Raw genomic sequence first — 18,191 nt, 5'->3', positions numbered from 1 at the left:
CTACTACTCTTTTTTGTAGTCTTTGACTAGTCTTCTCTTGTTTTCTCATTCTTTCCAACTTACACCTTTTTCTCTTACTATGTTCCTCTGCAATAACCCTGCTACTATCTGTTCTTTCTTTACTGCTTCCCTCCACCTACTTCTTCACATTTCCTTTCCTCATCTCAACCTGGCCCCTCACCACTGGTCTCTTTTGCCTTTCTTTTTTTCTCCTCTTTCACCTGAACACTGTAACCAAGTGACTGCTCGAAATCAAGCAGCTATATAAAGAGTTTATAGACTTTCTCTCATTGATTGCTGCCTTTACTAGAAATCTCTCTCAAAACAAAGGTTATACAGAATCACAGAAATGTTTAGAAGAAAATATTTAAGATCATCGAGTTCAAACAGAAATATAATAAAAAATATTTCCCCAAAAGCACTCCAATGTTTTAACTATCAAATTTAATTTCAGATTCATCACACAGCAAAAGAAAGAAAAAAAGTGACATCTTAAAAATGTATGTTTTGTCACATTTTCACTCCCATCGTGACCTTTTCTTATCTGAGGACTATTCTACCAATAAGAACCAAAAGAAAACTGTCAGATTCTTTCCCTAACATCCCTCTACTCACTCTTTGCAGGTAAATCTTGGATCATACACTAGAGAATGCCAGGGAAAAGTGGAATAATCGAAGTTCCTCTGCAAACTGAATGGTCATTCAACATCAAAGACAATTTGAATCAACTGTGTCACCCACAAGAAGAACTTTGTGTTTAGCATTAGCACTGCAGAGAATGGCCTCTTCACTAAGAAGCAAAACTTCAATTAGCCTCCTCTCCCCCAGATTTTTCCCCAGTCCCACAAAGTAATTTGCTTGGTTCACTCACGTTACAAAGTCTGATACAATTTGAAATCCTTCAGTGTATATCAGCTGTTCTACGTTAATAACACATATCCCCACACAGATCTGTCTATGCATAATCCCTTCAAGAAAAAAACCAATGTAACACACTTCACATTTACCCCAGGCTCCCAGTGCATCCAGGAGCCCCTACCACAGTGAGCACAGTTATTAATACTTTGCAGGGACTCCCTGGACTTTGTGGAAGTATCAAATCCTGACTGTGAGAGTAGCCTACAGTGACTGAGCCAGCTCAGCACACTCTTGAAGGTGACAGCAGAGGATGTGATCTGACAAAATGGTTTAAAAAGGAAGTATATGAAAAGCAGATTAAAACCTTTTTTGAGGACATAGGACTAGATGACAAAGTTAGGACTGAGGAATATGGAATGAGAAGTTAGGACATTAGGCATGGGATTTTAGACAGAAGCTAGATGGGAGTACTAAGATGGACCTGTCATGCTGAGGAGCAACATGGATGAAACAAGGAGGTGTGAAAGAAGAGAATATACCGAGTAAGTTATTGCCTTTTGCACCATAAGTTATCAAGAGCTCTAAGGGCAAAGTACTAAATCAAAGCAAAAACTCTGGGCCCTCTGTAGCACAGATGCAGCATCCCAAGACAGCTAATTCTAGGTCTTGTGGCGAGAAGTGGAATGTTCTAAAATAATCCTAGAATTAGAAAAACCACAGAGCTTGTTAAAAATGCCCATGCGCGTTTTATTAATAAAAACTAACAGTGCCAAGGTTAAACAAGTCAAACAATTATAGTCTCTTTATATTTCATAAAATATTACAGAAAAGTTTATTTGTGTTTCAATAAAAAGACTACTGTCTTAGAATAGGCAGCTGACAGTATTTGTGCAGTTAATTGTTTGTGAATAAATTTAAAAAGACTACCACCTGCCCTGAAATTCCTTTTATAAAAATGAACTATTAAAAATGATTGACAAATTTTGAGTTAAAAAACTTAAAACATTCTCTATATTTAATTTCAACTTTATAATAGATTACAGGAAGATGCTTATGAAACAAATACAAACATTTGTTTCAGTACATGTCTTTATATGATAGACTTATAAGTATGTAAACAACTATATAATAAAAAGTTTCCAAAGACTGCCTGTAAGAAATCAGGCAAATTTTACCATAAGCAATAAATCATTCCAAACCTTCAAGACATTTTATATAGCTGCACCAACTGGCAGTAAACATTTGCCAAAAACTTTGTAATTCGTATGTCCCAACATACAGTGAAAAGTATATAAACTTGATGGAATCATAATGTTAGATATAATTTAAGGGAAAATAAATTCACAACAACATTCCTGGAATTTAACATGTAAAAAAGTAGGACGTATCTTTCTTGTTTGGTTCTTTGGACACTGCATGATTAACAAAAAACACTACTACATTAGCTCACTATCCCTCAAAAAGTGGCATAATCAAAATACACTCCAAATAAATTGCCATTCAGTGTATTCATTTTCCACAGAAGGATAGTATTTTATTTCTCAATGATGTGTCTACATTTTCTTTAGCAAACTTTGAAAGAACATTTGGGGCAAAATTCTTTTTCCTTCAAGTAAAAAAGAAATCCCAAACAAAAAACAACCAACAAACCAAAAACCCCTAAAACAAGAGTAAATAAAGGCTCTGCATTAACACACTGGTATCAAAAACACACATCCACACCACATTTAAAAATATCCTACATAAAACAATCCTTGTTTGCTTATCAGAGGTGCAATTTCTAAACTCAGAACTGCTTACCAATATTCTCCTTGGGGGATGGGGCAAAGTAATTTGAGACACTTCTCCCTAGAACAATTTATTCCTGAAGCCTGCTGAATTTTAACAAAAAAATAGTCTACAAGCAAAGGGCATCAGTCGTCATCATCATTTTCATTAAAATCATCGTCATCATCATCGTCATCCCCAACATAAGAAACTGGTGTTTCAACTCTGGAGCCACTATACTGAGATCCATTGGAACTTGTAGCCAACATCCCATCTCCACCATTGGAAAAGTCACTGCAAAAAAAAAAAAAAAAACAAAACAAAAAAAAGCCAGTTGGCATTGCTTCATGATTTCTCCCATACCTAGTCCATTCCTTTAATGAATCTGCCACAGCCACTTTATAAACTGTCTTTAGTGTATGTCCAAGCTGTCTCCAAAAAGATGAAACAGTCTCAAGTAATTTTGAAGTGGTTCTTATTAGGTTTCTTCCTTTAGTTTTTAATATAAAGATTAAACTTTCTCACAGGCACTTTATAAATATGTCTTTCAAGTTTCTTCTAAAGTACATTTAGTGTTAAGGCTACAAAGCTAAGCTCTTTAGTACTTTTGTGCAGTACTGAACACTTGCAAGTGAATCATATCTTTCAGAGTCACTAATCTTGATTCAAAGACCTGGAAAACTGAGGAATTAATAGCTTTTCCTTAACTCCTTGACACTACATAGCAAACTGTCATCTACTGTATTTTTAATTTGAAACTTTTTCTTCTCACTGTGCACTATTTTGTTTTAACAGAGCCAGAAAATTCCCGCCTCCATTATTAATTGTTACTTTGCCAATCTATTTAATTTTTGACTTCATAAATAGTTTAGTAAACTATTAAACTTAGCCACAAATTTACGACAAAATGGTTTTTTTTTAAATTCACAAAAATATCTTCCTTGTATGTATCAAAGGTAGAAAAGTATCTCCCCTTGAAAGACATTCATCATTTAAAAATTGCTTTCAAAAATATGTTTGCTAGTAATTTTTAAGATGCTGATCCAGCTAATGCACACACACAATCATATGCGCTTGTTGCTGTATGGAGCCAATTCAATGGTCTATTATCACACAGAATCAAACTGCCAGGGTACACCCTATAAGCTCACAGGAAAAACATATCCAGTGAGACACTTTCAAGTATTTCTGCTGCTCTGCAAACTTACTCAGCAGCAAGATACTAAGATATCTGTCTAGCTGTAGTCAGATGACCTACAACAGGTCTGCCATAATTATCTGCAAAGGCAGTTTCAAAAGCAAAGAAAACAAAACAAAACAGAGATTATTCTTCTGCTTTTGTAAACTTTGAAAGTACAAACCCAAAATCTGTTCCCCTCTCTTTTTGATAAAAACAACTGGATTTCATAACCCAAGTATCCTAGCAAGTAAGGCAAAGAAACTGGAATGAAGGTATTGGTAGCAGCACCTTCAGACTTCTGCAAACTTTCTTTAGCAACCTTGTTAAATAAATGTACAGCCTTCATTTGCCTTGGCAGCACAACTTGTATTGCCATGAATGTTCGTTGCTATTGTCATGAATATTCATATATCCTATAATTAAATATAAGTTGTCGCAGTCTTTTTCCAAACTCCTAAGAAATGGTAATGGTTGAAGTTCTTGTACTCTCACCGAGATAATGAACCCCAGTCAGCCTCTGGTTCTCTACTGGCCTCTGGCTAACAGTGATCTATTCAAATTTCAGTCTTAAAAACACATGGTGGTTTTTTTCACTACCCCATGCTCATTACCACAGAAGGAAACTTATTGAAAACAGAGATTTTAGGTACTGTTCAGCACCTCTAAAGATATTTTGGCAGAATTCTCACTCAAGCTTCAGTTCCCTTGCACAATTAATTCAAGCATTTGTTACGAATGTCAAGCGTTTCAATGATCATAGAATCAATTAGGTTAGAAAAAACCTCAGAGATCACAGAATCCAACCACTGAACATTTTACAACCTTGTGGAGCTCATAGAAGGACATATTTTTGATTAATACAGTAATAAGAAAGTAGTGAGTAACAGAGTTGAATACTAGTTACAGTATCATGCTACCAGCTTCTGTGATTGCTGTTTAAAACCCAAAGATCAAAATCTTTTTTTAAGTTAGACACTAATGAACAAGGAGTAATCTTTCCAATACTCTATCATTAGAGAAGTATCTGTTTTCTTGTCACAAACTCTAAACTAGAAAAAACCCCAAACAAACAAACAACACATTCAAGAATAACATCTCTCTAACACCTTTCCACTATACAGGAAAGGATTTCCTTAATGACACCGCCAAGAATCACCATAGAAGTGATGTCTGAGAATAAACTTAAAACACATATCCATAGCACATTTAATCAAAACAGAATTTGTTTCATGAAGCATTTAATATCCAAATTTCTTTGATGACCACAGATTTTAAAAACTAACTGACAATTTCATCTCACCTGGCTGAAAACCTTGTGCCGTTTGACGCAGAACCCGATGAAGATGTGACATATACACTGCTGATTGATCCCTGAGCCATTTCTGCAAAGCAAACAACATGCTTTTCAGGAATCCCTCCAAACACACCCATCTAATTCAGTGGAAATGCTTAATCCTTTAAAGTCCAGAAAAGGAGTCTTGCAGCCCAAACAACAAAACACATTTACGTACTATATCCAAAACAGCATAATTTAAAAAAAGGTTAGTGCAAGCAACAATAAAATTTCAAAATACATTTTAAAAACCCATTTGTTTTGAAGTGAGCAAGACAGACGACTTCAGTATTTATCACATGGTTGCACTTACTACCTTTTGCCCTTGCAAGTGAATCAAGCATTAAATACTGTTCTCTTAAAAGAATTACACACTGCAAAGATCTACTTGTGTGGCTTGATGCAAAATTTTTTGCAGAGCAACACTCCACTCTTTATGAATCACTATGTTATTTGCTCCCTAAGACACACTAAGAAGCACACAAATTTGAGAACTTGACAGAAATCTTTACCATAAACCAGTGGAAATCAACTATTTAAGGTATTTTCATGTTTTTTTCTTAGAGTCCTATATTAAGGAGGAAAAAAATCAACTCTTTTTGGAGTAACTAACCTGTCACATATGGTTCCAGAGCTTTAGGAACCAAACTCCTTGCAATTTTTAGGTCCTCTGCTGAACAGCTTCCAGATTCTAGCCCACAAGCCATTCCCATTCGTTTTAGTACTTCTATATCATCATGAATTTCAAAAGTATTGTCAAAATTAAATAGATATTCAAACCTGGAGAGGGAAAAAAATGTCTCAATTAACTTTAGTAACCTTAACTACCTTTCAATTTTCAGGAATTTGCAGCATTTCAAAAGCTTTACACACAGTGTTAAGTGTGTTATCGACACATCACATTAAGCAATCGAATTTTTCAAGATTTATATATTTGCTCATGACTGCTTACATTCAGTTTTTATTTAGCTGATGAAAAATACAGCTTTTTGAACCAGAAGTGGAGAACAGCAGTCCTGAAAGCAAAATTCATTTTCAGTTCCGCTGGCTGCATTTCATGGTGTTAAAGACAAAGGAAAACACTGCTTGGTTAAGTATGACATAGAATGTCAAGAGAGATGCCTAGTGTCTCTACATAGCAAGTCTTAAATAAGTTATGAAATGTGAATCAACTAGTCTATTTATTAAAAGAGTATATAAAACAGCTGTCTGAAGTGCATGTTCTCAATTTACAAAAGGCACAAGTAAATTAAGTTTGTATTTAAAAAAAAATCTACATGACCATTTATATGAACTCAAAGCTCTACCAAAGGCCAAATGTAAAACTTTGTTAGCTTACTTGTCATTTGAGATACTGCAGTCTATCACTGTCTTTTTGCTGGTGTTCACAATGATAAAAGGCAAATGGATGACAGAATTGGAAGGGGGAGGTCTGTTTGCCTGCTGTTCTGCGTGACGGTTTCGCTGGACGAGGTTCTTAAAGGCAATTTGCTAGAAAAAGCAACAGCAATATCAAAGCATGAATGAAGCTTTTAGAATCAAGTTAACAAAATTCCTAAGGATTCCAGCAATGGCTGCAGCAAGTAAATGCAGAAAAGGACAGAGTGTTTACCATACTCCTGCATGTTAAGATGCAAGAAGAGTCACCGATCACAGTATTAAAAAAGGCAATGCAGTAAAACTTTACTGAGAAAAACAAAAAAGCACATTCCACTAACTACACCAGCACAGCTCCTTGGACAGATCCCTGGCAGAATGGAACAATGACTGGAAAAATTAATTTTCCCATAGCGTCCTATCTCCTCTCCATTTCTTCTTCCCTACTAGCTGCTGCATTCCAAAAAAATGTTAAAACAGAAATTTATTATATGCAAAAAAAGTTAATGTTTGGGATTTGAATATCTGGTATTAGGTTTCTGAATTACCCATTTAAGATTAGTGACTTTAACATCTTACCAAAATTGCTTTTTACAATGGAATGTTCCTATTTTAAAAACTAGCAATTTGAATAATTAAAACCATAGAAACTCAGGTTATAAATCATACAGTAAGCTACTGAACAAAGAAAAATATTTTTCTGGTCACAAAATCAAATTAAATAAACAAGAATGAAGACCAAAACCCAAAGCCAACACAGAGACTGATAGAAATCAGGCAGCTGTCCCACAGCTGTCTGTACTTTCATTCTGCATCCCTGAGATTCTCATTCCTACTGTGTAGGCAACACAGCTACCCAAGAATACATTTCTTGGACCAGCAGCACAGTGACTTGGGAAATAGACTTGCTTCCCCAAGTGTAGTAAGGGAAACCTGGAAAGGAGTTCAGCCACTGTTTCACAGTGGTCCAGCCACTTACACACCAGTGGCAGACAGTCTCCAGGGAAGCACAATGCAGAGCATTATGACAGACAACTTGTACAGTCACATAATTTTATCTATGGATGCTAACAGAGAAGAAAATTCTAGATATCTGTATCTAGTTCAGTTCCTGAACTGGAAAATTCAAAGGGTATGGTATGAAATACTTCTCCTATCAACATAAACCCTGTTTAAACATACTTGGAACTCCAAATAAATTCATCATAACTGATGGAAAGTTGATGGCATCCCCAATAGCAATGACAAACAGCATGGTCCCAGCTAAACTACAGTGTTAAATAAAGCTGCATACACCTTCTTCTGAAATTCACCTCTAGTCTTCCTAGAAGTCCCCATCCCTCAGACTGGGATAAAACAAGAAGAATACAGATATAAGTTACCTTGCCCTATAGACAAGAGTACCTTGACTGTACCTGTAGAATGAGTTCTTGTAGCTGAGACTGTTTTTGCTTTATTCTTTCAATTCTTCTCTGTTTCTCCACCTTAAGACAGACAAAAAGGACTGGTCAGTTTGTTGGTTTTAAGCAGCATTTTATGCCAACATTTTCTCCCTTTAAAATCATTTCAATAGCAGAGAACTGGAGGTAGGAAATACAGCAATCAATCATTAAGATTCTACATATAATTTAGAGACTTAACTATCAAGACACATCAGTACTACCTTGGAAACTAACAAAAAGCAGAATTAGAGCCCTGGTGAATAAAATACAACAACCTGTGAAGAAAATAAAAACATCTTTGCAAACAGAAGTTATGCCTTAAAGGGTTACTGGAATTCTCTCAAAGAGGCAAAGATAGACAAGAATAATCTATTTGACATAGGGTTTATTGATATTGGAGGTATTGGAGAAGATCGATCAAAGACAGTTAAAGACATGAAGCTGCTATGGAGCCCAAGGTTAAGACCTCACAGTATTTAATATGCACTAAATAATAACAAAACAGGCAAGAGACAAAAAGGTAGGAAATGCACAGCTTTCCTAGTGGAAGAAGCTCCCCAGCAGATTCCCACGGGGATTAAACTGACAGACTGCTACTCTAACAACAGACAATCTGATTGGTGACAAGGTGACAGAAACTGCTGGCAATGCTGGGTTACCTTGCGTAGTAAAAGGAGAGTTTATCATAAAGCAAACTCAAAGTGTCTTACAGCATTTTGTGATTACATCACCTAAATTATTTCTGGTAAATATAGTGCGGTATGTGTGAGAAACAATCTAATCCATGCATACTTTAGAAATAAAATGACATTCAGTAGAGATCGAAAATTGCAGTATCTGCAAAATCCATCAGCTCACTATACTGTGACAGCCAAAACTCCAAATTATTAGGCAAGAAACAGAGTACCAACCAGGAATTATCACTACATTACTCTATGAAGCAGAATGTTTACATCTTGTTTTCTGTAGGTCTGATGGTTCTATTTCAAGACAAGCATACGAAAGAGCAATCAGGATCATCAGCGACACAGAATAGACTTTACACAAGAGAAAAATGAATAAATTAGAACTGTACTGAAAGAAGAAGGAAATAATGGGAGAGAACATCAGAGATTCCTATACAACAATGAACAGGATGGAGAAAGTGAATAAGGAATGACTAGGTCATCATCACTCCCAATTTAAAAAAAATATTCAGCAGATATGAACATATCAAGATGTTCAAAACCAAAAAAAAGGTATTTCATAAGAAACTTCTCATGCACCTGAAACTCACTGACACACAATTAATTTAAAAAAATAAATGAAAAATCTATTATCAGTATCAAACAAAAATTAGAATTATCCCTTTGTAGATAAGGCTGCCAAACACTTTTGTTCCACTTTCCCCCTAACTTGGGCACCCTCTCACTGGTTTTTTTTTGTCCTGCTGAAGGAATTTACACTTATTAAGAATAAATACAACATCTCATTCCATCCAGATGAAGTGAAATTACTTCAGTAAACCTCAGTAACTTCATCATTCTGCAAATCTCAGGACAGTACAAAAATCCTGTCAGAACTTACGAATCTCTTTCAGTATAAAGCATTTCACTTCCTCCCCGTGACATGCAGTAAGAAAGTCTGACATACTCACTTAAGAGAATTGTCACAAAAAGGTAAGATCTGCAGCAATGGAGATGCCTATATGTACTGACCTACATGCAACATCTATCATCACAGATCTACTGTCTGTTTACGGAGGAAACAAATCTTCCCAACTCCTGACTACCACGACTGCAATGTTGCAAATACACATAAATTTTTTACTACCTTCCACTCAGAACCACTTCACATGTACTTTTAAAAGCTGTATTTTTGACGTAAAAGAATTAAACAAAGACACATTTGAACAATCTGGAAGTTGAAGAGTGTGTGTTCAGTACACAAAAGTAAAATAAAGATGCAAAGAGGATCATACTATTCTCTGTTGGTATCTCAGAAGATTATAGGCACATATTGTATCAGAACATACTAAAGCTGTAAACATTTGCTCAAACACAAAGCCATTGTGAAGTTGCAAATGCATATACCTCCAAATTCTGACATTCCTGAGCCGAGTTAGTAGGTAGACCAATCCATTTGATTTCCTTTTTCTCCTTAGAGATAATGTTCATGGCCATAAGGACATTTAAGGCATCATAGACACGTCGTCTAATATTCTTCTGGTCATAAGCCTGCTGTAGACATAGTGCATTAATCAAAAATATACCTGTGTCAAAAATATTTGAAAATAAACATATTACAGCAAATGGGTAAACTCAGTTAATATCTGAACTGTTTCATTTAGCAGTAGAAAAAACAGAAAAATCTCAAGAGAAATTTCTCTTCCCCCATTCAGTTCACATGTAATTCACTTCCCATATACTTACTGATTCATTTGGTGAAATGTGATTATCAGTGGTAGTGAATTCTGCAACCAACTCGTCTGCCACCTCATTGTATGAGGTGGTTCCTTTTCTTTGTACCTTCTCACAAACCTTCATAGAGAAATGACGTAAACCCTTGCCATTCTTCTCGCCTTTTTTGTTCCGCTTCCTAAATATATGTATAATATATATTTTAAGAAGATTTAAACTTTGGAATATTTGATGTCTTTTTTTCAAATACAGGCACACTGCTGTCAAAAACCCAAGCCTTCCCTTTTCTTCTGCTTCTTATCCCTTACCAACCTTCTCTCTTACATTTTACAATATTTATAAACAATTCTAGTATCTTGATGCTGAAACACAACATAAATTTATTCTTTGGCCAACTTTTCTAGCTTCAGTAGAATCACAAAATCATAGAATAGTTTGGGTTGGAAGCAAACTTTAAAGGTCTTCCAGTCCAACCCCCCTGCACTGAGCCAGGGTATCTTCAACTCAGCGAGGTTGCCCAAAGCTCTATCCAACCTGGCCTGAAATTTTTCTACTAGCAGACAACAAAATTAACAATAGGGATATTACTTGAAGAAGTCAATAAAGAAAACGTTCCAAACTTCAAGACAAGAAGAGATAAGGGCATAAACACTAAAACATGAAAACTGAGTCAGAGGAGAGAACTTTTTTGTCCTTTTTTAAAATTTTTATTTTTAAGTAGCACATAGATTGAGCATTTTCTATGCAATGTCATACTGATACTGACTGAACAGACAAAGTCTGGTATTGGTTGAACTCACTGAACATTACACTATTACTATATCACAGATTTGAAGTTATACAGTATATGAAATTGCTATTAGAACTTCAAAGTTACAAGATACAAGCAGTATAACAAAGTTTTCTGCTTTGCAAAGTTTTAATATGTAAATTTCCTTGTAACTAGAGGAAAAATACAAGTATCAACAAAACTAGTTTCATCAAGGGGAAGTCTCAATTCTTACATCTCATTTCACTGTATAATTCCAAAGTAGAAATCTGTTTATACGTAACAGGCCACCAAAAATAAATTTAGTCTTAAAGCAACTACATTTAACAAGATGCCCTTAAAAACAAGCTTGCATGAAAAAACCACACCAAAAGAATGCATTACTTGTATTTAATACTTTTTCTCAAAAAGGACTACATTCTTATTTCAAAGGACACTCTGGGATACCCTTGTTCAATCAGAAATACACCGTATTTTTCTGAAAATACACCAGCATAAGAGAAATCATAGAATCAAGTCAGACAAATTCCTGTGTCCTTTTAGGACCTAAATTCTCTAATTATTAGTAATGTCAGAACATCTACCAGAGCTTACAGAAAATACTCTGCATTCTTTTACAAGAAATGAAGAGGTACTCATGGTGTGACTACTCCCTGCTTTAGTACAACAGACTTCAGTGGTGAAGTGCTCTTCATGAAAAGGAAAATACTTTGGCACACTGCTAGCCTGAAGAGTACGTACACTATCACAACACTTAAAACAAAAGTCCCAACACTTTATTAATCCTTTCTAGCTTTCATTTTGCTCACCCAGCAGACCAAGGTGAAGAATCTCCAGTCTGGTTCTGTGATGCAAAATGTGTGTTAGGCGTATGCGGACTTCCTACCAGGATGGTATTTTGCGCTGAAGGTCTCTGAGGTGTACCGATAACCTACAGTGAAGATAAAATAATTCGGAAAATGGTAAGAATTCCAAAACATTTGTAAGTGACACAACTGAAATGATGCATTATCCAAACACAAGTACTTTACATACTTCTCTTAGATGCATGTAATTGATACACACTTGCTTAAAAACTTCTGACTACAGTTAATATAGATAGAGCACACCCTAAGATACCAGCATTTATATTTTAACCTCCTTAAATCAGGTTTTCATGCTTGCTGGATTTCTTAACACCGCTCAACACTTAGACAATATCAAAACACACACACAGTCTCTCCTTCCAAGGAAAATGGTGGGGAAAAAGGAGGGAAAAGCCCCCCTACCCTACCAAATTATGTATAAGGAGGCTGCAGTAATTACAGTTAAAACACGAATGTAAGAAAATCTGAAAATCAGTAAAACCACAGAGAAAATGAAGAGCTTTTGCAAGAACCCTCTCTCCTGGTGTCAGCATCTAGCACTAGAGTCAAAACTACTGTGTTAGAGGTGAGAAAGAATAAGGGTGAACTTTCCTCATCACTGCAGTGAGTGACATCAAATCAGACAAATCCATTCCATTGCAAACATTTTAGGAGCACACACTTGGCTAAGCACAATCTTCCAATCTCCATGTGAACTGTCACCAGAAGATGTGGTAATTTGACCATAAATAATAAGACATAGATTAGCACATAGAACTGTGCCCTCTGAAACTAGCTAAACAAAATACCCACTTTTGCAGGTGAAGTTTTTTATTTCTGAATTGTTTAAAATGTAACTGTCTAGAAAATATGGATTATGGGGAAAAAATTAAACTATATAGATTACTCTTCTGTAGAAAGATATGCCTACTTTTTTGGGGTATATTTACCTCCCAGTGGAAACAGCTGGTTGTATCCCTGACATCAGGTAAATGAAAAAAAAACTCAAGCAAACCTGAACTCATCACCACCCACAAGCTTGACATATATTCCTGCAGCTACATTCTGTCTGAACAGCAAAACTTAATTTTTCTTCCTCAGGCCAGCTTCAACAGTTTAGTCTCAACAAGAGTAAAATACAAAAACTGAAAATGAAATCTTTCATGCGTGAAAGTTACATAGATGGTGTCAAAGGTAGTCTAGTGACTGTAGGATGTCCATGACTTCAGCTGTCTGGAAAGACAAACAGCTCTATTTTTTCCCAAATATTCTCTTTAAATTATGCCACCTCTCTGACCAGTTAACATATAAATTTGTTATATCACAGAATCACAAGTTTGGAAGAGACCTTCAAGATCATCAAATCCAACCCATGCCCTAAACATCTTAACTAAACCAGGGCACCAAGAGCCATATCCAGTCTTTTTCTTAACACATCCAGGGATGGTGACTCCACCACCTCCCCAGGCAGGCCATTCCAACATTTTATCACTCTTCCTGTAAAAACTTCTTCCTTATATCCAACCTATATTTCCCGTGACACAGCTTGAGACTGTGTCCCATATCCACTTCTGACAGCTAGAATATCTTTAGTACTCCCTTCCAGGAGCATTGTACCATATTGAAATGTTTCTCTCTTATGAAAAGCCGAATAATCTCCTCTAGTACTTTTCATAAACAAAACTTACGATTGTAGGAAATGGCATGAGGGTGGGAAATGCTAGCACAGGACATGTGAACCTGCTCACTTTATCCCCATGGAAAAAAAAATATTATCAGTTCTGATACCAACTGGTCTGCTCACCAAATGTCTCCAAAGAGAGTGAAAACCACCCACGTGCTATTCGAGTACACAGATTATATGGAGAACTGAAGAAAACTGCAAGCTGGTTTCTATTCCCTAGGATGAAGAAGACTTCAAGAGATGATTTAACACCTTGCTTGCAGAGAGTCCTGCTCTCTAATGCCCTGCTTTACAATTCCACGAGCAGCCCCACCACTGTACCTCTAGAATTTTTATCACTCTCCAAGACGTAAGCCAAACGAGAACAGCGGCAGGGGGTGAGGAGGAGAGGAATTACAGCTGGAGAAAAAACACCTGGCAGCAGCAAACCCTGAACCACTACTGCACTCGGTCCTGAAATACTCAACTCTACACAGGAAGAAATGAAGTGTGCACAAATTCACAGGTTTATTTCTAGAGGGGGACAGAGAAGTCTGACTAACATCTACTCTACATTCAAAATCTACTCTACTGCTTTCATACAAAGAAGAACCTCAAATATAAATAATAAATAAGACACTCTAGTTCAGATATAAATAATATAAATAAAAAAAATAATAAGTAAGACACACTAGTTCAGATGTCTACATGTTACAGTTGCTTTCCAGAAGATTGAGACCAATCCTACTCAGATCACTAAATTCTAATTATGATTAGTGAAAGAATTACTATAATCTATGTATTACCCATTGCATTGTAAGATTCCTTAGAACATCTAATTTCATATATCTCATACAAAGCTCAAAATAAGTATTTCAGCAAATGAATATTTAAATTAAGTACTAAAATATAGTTATGCTTTCAATTTTATTCCACTTAGCTCAAATCTCTGTAAAAATGTTTTTATGGACTTAAATTTACATTTCCCTACGCCAGATTTCAGAGCAGAATCTGAAAGACACACTGACTTTAAATGGCAAGACTAACAAAATATAAAGCCACCTGAACAGTAAGGTAACTTCATGTTGATTTGAGAGTCACCTTTGAACTTCTTTTTTTTTTTTTGTAATCTAAGTCTACTAAAATTAGAAACAAACTTAGATTATCTGCCCATGACAAGTGATACAGACTGCCAGACTATGTCAGATATGCTGTATGTGTAAACAATAGGACAAGCAATAAAAACAAATAAATAACCAAACAAACAAAATACACAAACAAAAATCCCAAAACAAACAAAAAAACCCCAACAACCCAAAAAAAACCCCACATACCACAAACAAAGAAACAAACAAAAAAAACCCCCACAAAGTCTCCTTACCACTTGTTGTGCAATGTTGACGTTAGACTGTCCAAATGTTTTTGGCAGGAGCTGTTTTCCAATTGTATTTACTGTAGAAGGATGAACAGCCAATAGAGAAACAACCCCTAAAACAAATACAAGTAGAGAGCTTCAGGTCAGCACATTGTATTATTTTAGCAAATAGTCTCATCTGTACTACCAATGCATATTAATGGAAACTAGCCCTGACACACATAGTCTCAATATAAATGTAGCATTTACACATTTGAAGGACAAAAATAAATTAAAATTCACAGTATGTTCTCTCAAACTTTCTTCTATGAATCCTTACAGGTCATTGTTTTAATATGTTTTAATTCCTTGTACTCCAATTTTTTTCTTAAAGCAGAGTAATACAGGCAACCTGCATTTAACAAAAAGCTTAATCTTCTCTCTTCTTCTACCTTTACACTTTATGGCTATTGAAATAATTTTCAGTACCACCTGACAAACACGCCCAATGCCATAGTACATGGCATAGCCTCCTGAGACATGCCGGCCTACAGGAGATAAAATTTGGCTGGAACAGGCCTTTCCAAGAGAATATTCCCAACTTTGCTCTAAGTGTCCCTCCATTTGAAGGCAGGGAATTAAAGAACAAACAACCCCAAGAATCCATTATTTCAGAAAAACACAAGCAACTCAGCAGATTGACCCTGGAGGAAAGGCTGTTCTCTCTCTCCCTGTTCATAACCTATACACAATCAGCACTGGTAGGTAAAGCAAGTCTTAAGCCTTGTAAAAGATAAATGAACTACAAAAACAACAACCTGGGTATCCGCTAGCAGTTTCATGTTCCTCTATATAGTTTAGAGGAAAGAACCATAAACTCACCTATTTAAAACAAACAAAAAACTCCCCAACCAACAACAAAACAGAGCAAAGAAAAAAAGAAGCAACAAAGACTGACAACAGTAAGAAAATTATGAACAAACCAGTCTTAAAATACTGGAGACATTTTTTTGCCAAATCAATTGTCAAGTGGTTGTCAGGTTTAGCAGTTGTTTCTCTGAGATAAATTTTAAAGAGGCCAGTGGGGTCAGAAGGAGTTGGTACAACTCTCATTCCTCTCTTCTTCCCATTGTCCAATACAGAAACAATAAATAAGCATTTTTACAAGGGTTTTATCAGGAGGGCTGTGACTGGTCCTTGATGCCTATCATCCCTCTATACATTCAGGACGTCTACAGTAAATGTGAGGACAATTCAAATCTTCTTTAAGCCCTTGCTTTCCAGAAGGCTTACATTTCCCAGCTGCTATTACTACACCATGTCAAAGTGATAGCTTCACATAAGAATTTACTCTCAGAGATCAATCTATTCCCAAACAGGATGCAGCAGCATGTCCTTCTTCCATTACTAACCAGCTTTCCAGAGCTCTTTCAGCAAGTCAGCAGCTACCCAGTTTGTAAAGTAAGTCTGTTATATCTTCCTGTCCCTCCAAGTACACTCATCGCTATCATGACCGGAATTGTGTTTGTTCTTCCTCTCTGTGGAATACAACAAATCAATATGAACTACCCTGGCTACTAGTGCTTGTGTAGCTTCTCCTCAGCTTCCTGAAGATTTTTTTTTTAAACTTCTCCTCGCTGCTTTAAAAAATTCAGTGCAATCTGAAGACTGTATTTCCAGTATAAAAGAGGAGTTGTAACTGCTTTCCAAGGTTAAGACACCTTCTATTTGATAATCTTCTCAGAATCACTGAATATTTTGAGTTGGAAGGGATTCACAAGGATCATCAATTCCAACTCTTGAGAGAATAGCCTATACAGGAATCAAACTCCCAACCCTGGCATTATGAGCACCATGCTGTAACAACCCCCCCTTACCTCTGATCTCACTGTTGCCCATGCTTTCTAGTTCCCCTGTCCTTTCTTTTGCAGATGACAGGCATCCATACAGTATTCATGACTAAAGAATGCATTATGTTATTTATAGCTCATTTACTATTTTATTCCCTGTTCCTTTCCAAGTAATTCTCAAAATTCCCCACCAAACACTGATACCACATTTTCATTAACACGACGACTTCAAGACCTTTCTTCAGTGCTAACAGTTCACTTTGGATACTCATGGTACCAAGTTCAGTTTTCACCAATTATTAACCCGTGGGAGGACCATCCCATTCTATCACACCTTAGCTTAACAGGCTGATTAAGGACCTTGATAATCAATTTTTAAAATTATTTTTAAGAAATCCAAGGACATTGCTCTGATTAGATAATCCTTATCCACATGGTTGTTGACTCTTTCAAAGCATGACTTTGACAAGAAGTAACTGCAGACCCTGCCTTTTTGCCTCCCTCTAGAAAAGCCCTGTTGAAGGCCACTATCACATCTATCCACACATGCATTTCTTCTCTGTTACCTGCTCAGCTGGGCTGCCACAGAAGTCTGACTTAATCATCTGCCATTATTGGAGCCCTTCACAAATCAGTGCAGGCCATGCTGCTCTCTTTCCTTTTGGTACTATATAAATTATACACATACCGAGTTACAAGGACAGAAGTACCACTGCTAGCTCCTTTCAGAATGCAGAGGTAGACAGTTTTGTACAATGAGTGCTACCCGTTCACATTATGAGTTTTTTCCTACGAGAACTTCCAAATATTAATTCAGTAGGACAACTTCATAAAGAACAATACTCCCATAAAACCCTCTAATCTTCAGATTCACTCAAGAGACTTAATTATTCTGGTATGTTTAAAAAGAAGAAATTCTTTATGCTATCACATTAATTTAAAAAAAATTTACTCAATCAACAAAGACAAAAATGTGCCAATATAAGTCGACACAAGAGCAGAGGTCGGGTCAGTGGTTAGGAAGCAGATGCTCCCAGAGGTGCTCTCCCATGCTAACAAAGACTTAAACACATCCTGGGCTGCATTTGGAAGCATACAAGAACAAGCGATTATTCCTTTTCTCTCAGCACTCTCACACTGTCCCTGGATGACTCTGTTCAGTTTCGGGGCCAAGGTGCAAGAGAGGCAGTAGCACACAGGAGAGAGAGCAGCAGGAAGACACCAGTGTGCCTCGGGTACTGGAGTACATCCTGCACAAAGAGAAGCTCAAGGAGCTTGGGGCATTCAGCCTCTGGAAGAGGTTGAAGTGGAGCAAGGGGTGTTATATGAAGAAATCACTGCCTTCAACTATTAA

The 18,191-nt window shown here is 36.4% G+C and overlaps 1 protein-coding gene across 7 annotated transcripts in view; it reads right to left on the bottom strand.

Annotated features, from left to right (window-relative positions):
• Positions 1–1,581: 1,581 nt before the first annotated feature.
• Positions 1,582–18,191, bottom strand: part of TFDP1 (transcription factor Dp-1) — a 38,153-nt gene continuing 21,543 nt past the window's right edge. For 6 of the 7 annotated variants that reach the window (XM_041418162.1, XM_041418160.1, XM_041418157.1 and 3 more), the window contains exons 4-12: positions 15,015–15,121; positions 11,935–12,056; positions 10,369–10,534; positions 10,030–10,176; positions 7,931–7,999; positions 6,478–6,629; positions 5,752–5,918; positions 5,106–5,187; positions 1,582–2,919 (exon numbers count right to left, since the gene is read on the bottom strand). In XM_041418162.1, coding sequence (XP_041274096.1) covers positions 2,772–2,919; positions 5,106–5,187; positions 5,752–5,918; positions 6,478–6,629; positions 7,931–7,999; positions 10,030–10,176; positions 10,369–10,534; positions 11,935–12,056; positions 15,015–15,121 — 1,160 coding nt within the window. In that variant the 3' untranslated portion in view covers positions 1,582–2,771. The remainder of the gene's footprint in view (positions 2,920–5,105; positions 5,188–5,751; positions 5,919–6,477; positions 6,630–7,930; positions 8,000–10,029; positions 10,177–10,368; positions 10,535–11,934; positions 12,057–15,014; positions 15,122–18,191) is intronic. The other variant, XM_041418163.1, reaches the window with a different exon arrangement.

The sequence above is a fragment of the Onychostruthus taczanowskii genome, unplaced genomic scaffold (assembly GCF_017590055.1).
Source record: "Onychostruthus taczanowskii isolate IOZ18803 unplaced genomic scaffold, ASM1759005v1 scaffold58, whole genome shotgun sequence".
NCBI lineage: Eukaryota > Metazoa > Chordata > Aves > Passeriformes > Passeridae > Onychostruthus > Onychostruthus taczanowskii.
Note: the sequence above shows the minus strand (reverse complement) of the source record. Positions and strands in the feature narration are given on the sequence as shown.